At 62.9% G+C, this 7,662-nt stretch overlaps 1 protein-coding gene across 1 annotated transcript; it reads left to right on the top strand.

The window, feature by feature from the left end:
• The first annotated feature begins 6 nt into the window (after positions 1-6).
• Positions 7-6,338, top strand: LOC113941006 (rho GTPase-activating protein 27-like). The gene is made up of 14 exons (XM_027632162.1): positions 7-138; positions 288-500; positions 833-943; positions 1,045-1,112; positions 1,220-1,307; positions 2,391-2,495; positions 2,879-2,977; positions 3,054-3,144; positions 3,255-3,380; positions 4,293-4,391; positions 4,671-4,748; positions 4,872-5,006; positions 5,586-5,691; positions 5,813-6,338. The coding sequence occupies exons 1-14, from the start codon at positions 7-9 to the stop codon at positions 5,988-5,990; spliced, it is 1,629 nt and encodes a 542-aa protein (XP_027487963.1). The 3' UTR covers positions 5,991-6,338.
• The last annotated feature ends 1,324 nt before the right edge of the window (positions 6,339-7,662 follow it).

Raw genomic sequence — 7,662 nt, 5'->3', positions numbered from 1 at the left:
ATGGAGATGGAGAAAAGGATGGCAGTAGAGATGGAAACAGGAATGGGAATGGAGATGGAGACAGAGATGGAAACAGAGATGGAGATGAAGACAGAGATGAAGATAGAGATGGGAATGGAGACAGGGATAGGGATGGGGGTTAAGATGGATATGTAGGTGGAGAGAGGGATGGAAATGGGGATGGAGATGGAGATGGTGGAGGTGGGGCAGCCTCACCTGGGTCGACCACACGGGGATACAGATGCTCTTGGTGGAGCACAAGATCCTGACCTGTCTCTTCTTTCCAGCCGCCCACTCCAGAAACAGACTATCCCGACCTGTCTCCAGATGAGCTGGAGGGTTATCCCGAGGAGGATTACTCGCCCATGGGCTCCTATGACCAGGGGTCTGCTCTCTGCCTGTCCCCGAGGCGCCCTGAGGAGCTGGGCTCACCCCCGGGCTGGTACGGGCACGGCCACCACGAGGGAGTCGTGTTCTACCCTGAGCACTTCTCTGACATGGTACGGGGACAGGGATGGGATGGGATGGGGTGGGATGGGATGGGATGGGATGGGATGGGATGGGATGGGGATAGGGGTAGGGATAGGGTTGAGGATGGAGATGGGGGCAGGGAAACAGGGATGGGGACAGGGATAGGAACTGGAATGGGGACAGGGATAGGATACAGACAGGGACAGGGGCAGGGACAAATATGGATATAAGGGTGTCTATCCAGGGATGAGCATCCTCACAGGGCCTCAAACCAGTGTGTAGGGTGAAGACCAGCACCCACCTGGCAGGAGCACCTCAGGCATCACCTGATCCCTCCCTCCCTCCCTCCCTCCCTGCCCAGGTGCCATCAGGTGGCCGCCACCACCGTGCCAGCAGCGGCTCCAGCCAGGACAGCGGGCTCTTCGCCTGGCACAGCACCGTGTCACCAGCACTGGGCATCAAGGAGGAGAAGGTGAGAGCCCAGGGAGCGGCACCCAGCCCTCCCCCACCCCGGAACCAGGCAGGGCAAGGGGCAAACCTGACACCCACCCACCGTCCCCCTTTACCTTCCAGTTCAAGAGCCTCGAAAAAGCCGGGGTGCTCAACCGGACCAAGACGGTGGACAGAGGGAAGCGGCTCCGGTGAGCACATCCCGGTGTCCCCAGCACCCAGGGAGGGAGTCCAGGGGGACAGAGGGGACAGGGGCTGTGCTGTCCCCCTGTGTGACCTCTCCCTCTCTGCTCTCCAGGAAGAACTGGAGCTCCTCCTGGACGGTGCTGGAGGGGGGGATCCTCACCTTCTTCAAGGACTCCAAGCACTCGGCTGCCGGTGGCTTGGTAAGAGCCCCTATGGCCTTGGGAGGGGGGCAGCTCCCACAGGATGGGACCAGCACCCATGGGACAGGGCCAGCACCCATGGGATGGGGTCAGCACCTGCAGGATGAGGGCAGTATCCATGGGACAGGCCAAGGACTGATGGGATAAAGACAGCACCTGTAGGAGAGAGGCAGGAACCCATGGGATGGGACCAGCACTCCTAGGACAGGGCCAGCACCCATGGGATTGGGCCACCAGCCATGGGACAGGGGAACATCCCACAGGATGGGGCCAGAATCTGCAGGATAGAACCAGGCCCCACAGGCCAAGGCCAACGCCCTGCACAAGGACCCCCCAGCACTGGGTCCCCCCACACTGGGGGGTGTGTGCTCACACCCCCAGCACACACACACTCCCCACACGGGATCTGGGGGGAGCCAGTGTTGGAGCACCCTAAAACACGCCCAGATCTGGTCTGAGAGAGCAGCAGGAAGCAGTGCCAGACCCAGCCCCCCGTGCCCAGCCCCCCTCTCTGGTGCCCAGTCCGGATGCAGAAGCTGCTGTGGCTCTTGCAACACCCTGTGGTGACGGTGCCAGGGGAAGGACAGGGGACACACAGCCAGGGGGGACACAGTGCTGGCCCTACCTCTGGGTAGGGCTTCAGTGCTCTGTCTGGGGGGTGCAAGGGGTCTGGGGCGAGGGGAAATATGGCCAAAGCACCCCAAAAAACAGTGTGTGGGGAAAGCCAGTGAGTCTGATGCTGTGAAAACCTCAGGGGACTGTCCCCTCCCTGCAGACAGTCACCCACTCTCTTCCTGCTGTGTCACCAAGAGGGACCCCAAAGGACAAACCCTCCCCTCCTGGCTCCCCTGGCAGGACTGGGGATGTCCCCCAAGGTGATGGCAGCTGTAGGTGACAGCCACAACCCCCACACCACCGTGGCAGCTCTGAACCCTGGTCCTGAAGAGACCATGGGAGGGGACAGAGGGGACACCTGCCACCCCTGCCTTTCTGGAGGAGGGCAGCCCACACACCCCCCCAGCAGGACCCTGGTGTCCCCATCCCCTCTGGGCAGGTGCCACCCTCAACCCCTTGTCCCCACAGCGGCAGCCCAGCACCCTGACCACCCCCGAGCACACGGTGGAGCTGCGCGGGGCCACCCTGGCTTGGGCTGGCAGGGACAAGTCCAGCAAGAAGAACGTCCTGGAGGTGAGTGGGTGACAGTGGGGGGACACCATATGGCCTGCAAGATGATGCCATGCCTGCCTGGTTCACCCCAGCAGTGGTGGCAGTGGGGACAGTGAGTGACATCCCGGGGCAGGGAGCACAGGGACACACTGTGCTGTGGACACTGTCCTGTTCTGACATGGAGAGGTCACCGGGAGACATCCTGCCTCCCAGAGGGGTTTTTCCACTCGGGCTTTGCAGAGGGGGGAGGTTTCCAGCCGCTCCAGCCCGCCAGCAAACGGCAACATTTGGGGTCATCTCCATAACGAGTTGGGTGCCGTGCTCAGCCACAGCCTGGTTGCCAAATCCCGGCGGTCGTGGCAGCCCCGTGCCCTTGCCCTGACCTTTGCCTGTTGCTCTGTCAGCTGAGGACGCGCGAGGGCTCGGAGTTCCTCATCCAGCACGACTCGGAGCAGATCATCACCGCCTGGCACAGGGCCATCGCCGACAGCATCAGCCGGAGGGTGAGCAGGCGCCGGCCACCCCCCATCCCACCACCCTGGGGACGGGCCCCGGGGTCTCACAGTGACCCTTCCCTAGGGCTCCGACATCCCCGGAGAGGAGGACACCGAGAGCGGGGCTGAGTTCGGCTCCCGGGAGAAGCTGGGGAGCGGCGAGGAGAGGAGGGCGGGTGAGCTCGGGCGCCCTGGGATGGGCATCCGTGGGAACTCCAGCTCCCCGGAGGTGGGACATGGCAGGAGCCCCCTCGGGACGGGGCTGAGCTGTGCCCTGTTCCCCCAGTGGCCGGGCAGGTGCCGGGCAGTGCCAGTGCCGAGAGCGACTCCAGCAGAGTTCGGAACAAACTCCGCAAGTTCCTGCAGAGGCGGCCGACGCTGCAGAGCCTGAGGGAGAGGGGCTACATCAAGGGTGGGTGTCAGGGGGGGATGGACCGAGGGTGGGGGCTGGGATGGGCTGCTGGGATAAGGATGCATCAGGTGCCAGGATGGGGTGATGGGCTGGGGATACATCAAGGTGCTGGAGAGAGGCTGGATCCAGGGTGACTGCTGGGATGGGGTGCCAGGAGGGGCCTGCATCAAGAATGGGTGCCTAGAGGGGGATACATCAAGGGTCGGTGTCAGGGTGGGCTGCATCAAAGGAGGGTGTTGGGAAGGGGCTTGGATCAAGGGTGGGTGCTGAGATGGGATGCTGGAATGAGGTGCCAGGATGGGGTAATGGGATGGGGTTGCATCAAAGGTGGGTGTCAGGATGGGGTGCTGGGAGGGGGCTGAATCACAAGTGGGTGTTGGGATGGGGATGAATCAAGGGTCCTGGGTGCTGGGATGGTGTGTCAGGATGCAGCTGGATCAAGGGTGGGTGTTGGCATGGGGATACATCAAAGATGGGTGCTGGGATGGGGTGTCAGGATGGGACTGCATCAAGGGGGGGTGTCAGGATGAAAACAAGTCAAAGATGGGTGAAAACAAGTCAAAGATGGGTGCCAGGAACGGGTGCCAGTATGGGGCTGAATCAAGGGTGGCTGTTAGGACGGGGCTGAATCAAGGGTGGGTGCTGGAATGGGGCTGAGTCCCCTCAGGATGTCCCCAAGTGGAAGGAGAGGTGGGGACAGCTGAGGATAGAGCTGGGACAGTGGGTTGAGAGACCAAGCCCAGCCCTGACCCGAAGTCTTGGTGATGGGCTTGGGCATGTCCCATCACCTCCGGCCACCCCAGTGGCACACCTGTATGGACACAGGACTCTTTGTGATGTCCCCAGCCCCGTCCCTCAGCTGCCACCCTCCCAGTGTCCCCTGGCCGTGCTCATGTCCCCGTTGTTCCCCAGACCAGGTTTTTGGCTGCTCTCTGCTGGCGCTGTGTGAGCGGGAGCGGGGGACGGTGCCGCGCTTCGTCCTGCAATGCATCCAGACCGTGGAGAGGAGAGGTACCACCCCGGGGACAGCTGGGGGCACCGGGGTGGGGACAGCTCTGGGGACAGCTCTGGGGACAGCCTGCACAGGATGGCTGGGTTTTCCCTGGAATCCTGGTGCTAGCTGTGGGATTGGCCATACCGGTCGCTGTCACCACGTGCCACCCAGCTGTGGGCACCCTCCAGGGGACAGCGGGGACACGTGGGGACCAGAGCTCCCTAGAGAGCGACTGCTGTCCCATCCTAGTGTGGGTCATGGTTAACTGGAATCTTTCCCCCCTCTCCATCTGCCAGGTCTGGACATCGATGGGCTATACCGGGTCAGTGGCAACCTGGCCACCATCCAGAAACTGCGCTACAAGGTGGAGCACGGTACGGTGGCACCAGGGGAAAAATGGGATATAACCCCCCTCCAGGGGCAGGGGGAGGGGGCACAGGGACCCCCGCCCATCCCTGGGACTCTGGACTCACCTGAGGTGCTGCCCTGGCCCCCAGACGAGCAGCTGGACCTGGATGACGGGCGCTGGGAGGACATCCACGTTGTCACTGGGGCGCTGAAGCTCTTCCTGAGGGAGCTGCCGGAGCCACTTGTGCCTTTCAGCCACTTCGACAAGTTCATCGCTGCCATCAGTGAGGGACAGGGATGGGGATGGGGAGAGGGGATGGAGTGGGATGTGGTGGGATGGGGATGGGATGGGAGGGTGAGATGGGGACAAGGATGGAGAGGGTACAGAATGGGGACAGGTATGGAATTGGATGGGATGGGGACAAGGATGGGGACGGGTGAGAATGAGATGGAGATGAGGATGGGAACAGGGGACAGGCATAGGGTTGGGATGGAGACAAGGACAGGGATGGGTTTGGGGAAGGCGTGGGGACAAGGATGGGATCAGGGATGGAATGGAGATGGGATCGGGAAAGGGATAAGGATTGGAATGGAAATGGGATGCTCATGGGGATAAGGATTGGAATGGGGACAGTGACAGAGGGATAGGATGGGATGGAAGTGGGATGGGGGTGGAGATGGGAACTGGGACAGGCAAGGTGATGAAGATAGGGATGAGGATGGGGATTAGGACAGGGATGAAGATAGGGATGAGGAGGGGGATGGGAATGGGGACAAGGATGGGGGTGGAGACAGAGATGGGGACTGGGACGGATGCTCTGGCTGCTGGAGCCAGCACCCAGTGTGCCTTCCCCCATCCACAGAGATCCAGGACCCGGCCATGCGGGGCCAGTGCATCCGGGACCTGGTGCTCTCCCTCCCTCCCGCCCACCACGACACCATGAAGGTCCTTTTCCGCCACCTCTGCAGGTGACACCCCCTCGCTCCCCCAAACCCACCCCAGGAGCTGGGAGGGGGAACACAACTCAGGGTCAGGGACAGGCCCCGGGTGTGGGGATGTGCCGGTGACACACACCCCCCATCCCTGCAGGGTGATCGAGCACAGGGAGGAGAACAGGATGTCGGTGCAGAGCGTCGCCATCGTCTTCGGGCCCACCCTGCTGCGGCCGGCGAGCGAGGAGAGCAACATGGCCATGCACATGGTCTTCCAGAACCAGGTGGTGGAGCACATCCTCAACCACTACGGCTACATCTTCCCGGAGGGATAAACCCCCAGGACACACCCTCAGCAGTGGGGACTTGATGGAGCTGCTCCTCCAGGAAGGACTGGATGCGTGTCACTGTGGACGATGGGTGGTGGCCGTGGCTCTATGAAGGACAGAATGGTGGCCCAGCTCGAGGGATGGGCACCCCCAGGGGTCCTCCTCAGCCACCCACTCCCACTGGGGCCAGATCCACCCCAGGGGGGTGTGGGGTTTGTGGGGCCTCCACTGGTCAATGGACTATGGAGCCCTGCGGTCTGCAGCTCGCCAGGGCCAACGGCACCGAGCCGGCATTCCCAGGATGAGAGGATGGAGGTGCCCAGGCTGGCAGTGCCTGCAGGGACATGGCACCAGTGGGAGGGAGGGCAGGGAGAAGCCAGGCTGTGCCATGGCCAGAGCCCACCGCCCGATTCCCGAATAAAGAGCCCATTCAGCTGCCAGGGTCAGGTGGTGTTGGCAGGACATGGGGACGTCCCAGGGACCTGGGGGCACATCGATGGACCCTTGGGGACACCGTGTACCCTATGAGGATGAGGGAACCTGAGACTGAAGGCCACCAGGGTGACCTGGGACACCCTTCCCAAATGGAATCACCAAATCCCATGTCACCAGAAGTGTCACCGCAGGCAGTGGGGACAGGTGATGAGAACCATCATCACCCAGAGCCACCCATTTGGAGTGGGAACACTTTGGGTCATGATGGGGACGATTTGGGACACAACCAGGACCATGTGGGATGCAAAAGGGACAGCAAGGGACGTGACTGAAGTGCTTTGGGACATGGCAGGGACACAAGGAGGATGGTTGAGGACACAGGGGTGACATTTTGGGACACAACAAGGACAGCTCAGCACATGGCAGGGGTTTGGGACATGGCAGGAGTGGCTGGAGCACAGAGGGAACACTTGGGGACACAGCAAGGACACTTTGGGGTATGGTGGGGATATGTGGGGATGTAATGGGGACAACTATTGGGGTGGAGCCACTTTGGGATGCAGTGAGGCCACTTTGGGGACACGAGGGGATGATTCAGGGATGCAGCATGGGAGGTTGGGACACTTTGAAACAGTAAGGGATGCAGTAGGGACACTTTGAGCCGCTTTGGGATGCAGCAGGGAAACTTTTGGGACACTCTGGGATGCAGCAGGCACACTTTGGGAACTTTGGGAGCCTCACGGGACTCCACGGGCCCACTCGGGGCGGGCGGGGGCGGTGCCGGGGGCAGAGCCCGGCCGGTCCCCGCTCCCATCCCGATCCCACCCCGCTCCCTCTGTGCTCCCTCCCCGCTCCCATCCCGATCCCACCCCGCTCCCGGCCCCGCTCCGCGCCCCCCGCCCGGCTCCATCTTGTTCGCGGCCTCCGCGGAGCGGCTCCAGGTGCGGGGGGGTCTGGGACGAATTGGGGGGGCCCGGGAGGGTCGCAGGGACCCGCCGAGGGAGGCGGAAGGGGGCCCAGGGGCGACCCCCCTCCCGGGACCCCCGGCCACCCCCATAGCCCTCCCCCCAAGACCCCCGGCGATATAGGGGACCCCTGGGACTGACCCCCCCATAGAGCCCATCACCTCCTCCCCCCCGCCTCTGGACCCCCTCAGTGAACCCCCAGGGCCAGGCGGGACCCACCAGCCCCCTGCGCCCCCCCTCCCAAACCGGGGCTGTGCGGGACCGGGAACCGCTTAGAA

Source organism: Corapipo altera, unplaced genomic scaffold, assembly GCF_003945725.1.
Source record: "Corapipo altera isolate COAL_440 unplaced genomic scaffold, ASM394572v1 129780, whole genome shotgun sequence".
Taxonomy (NCBI): domain Eukaryota; kingdom Metazoa; phylum Chordata; class Aves; order Passeriformes; family Pipridae; genus Corapipo; species Corapipo altera.
The sequence above is the reverse complement of the archived record's forward strand: the minus strand, read 5'-3'. Positions and strand labels throughout refer to the sequence as shown.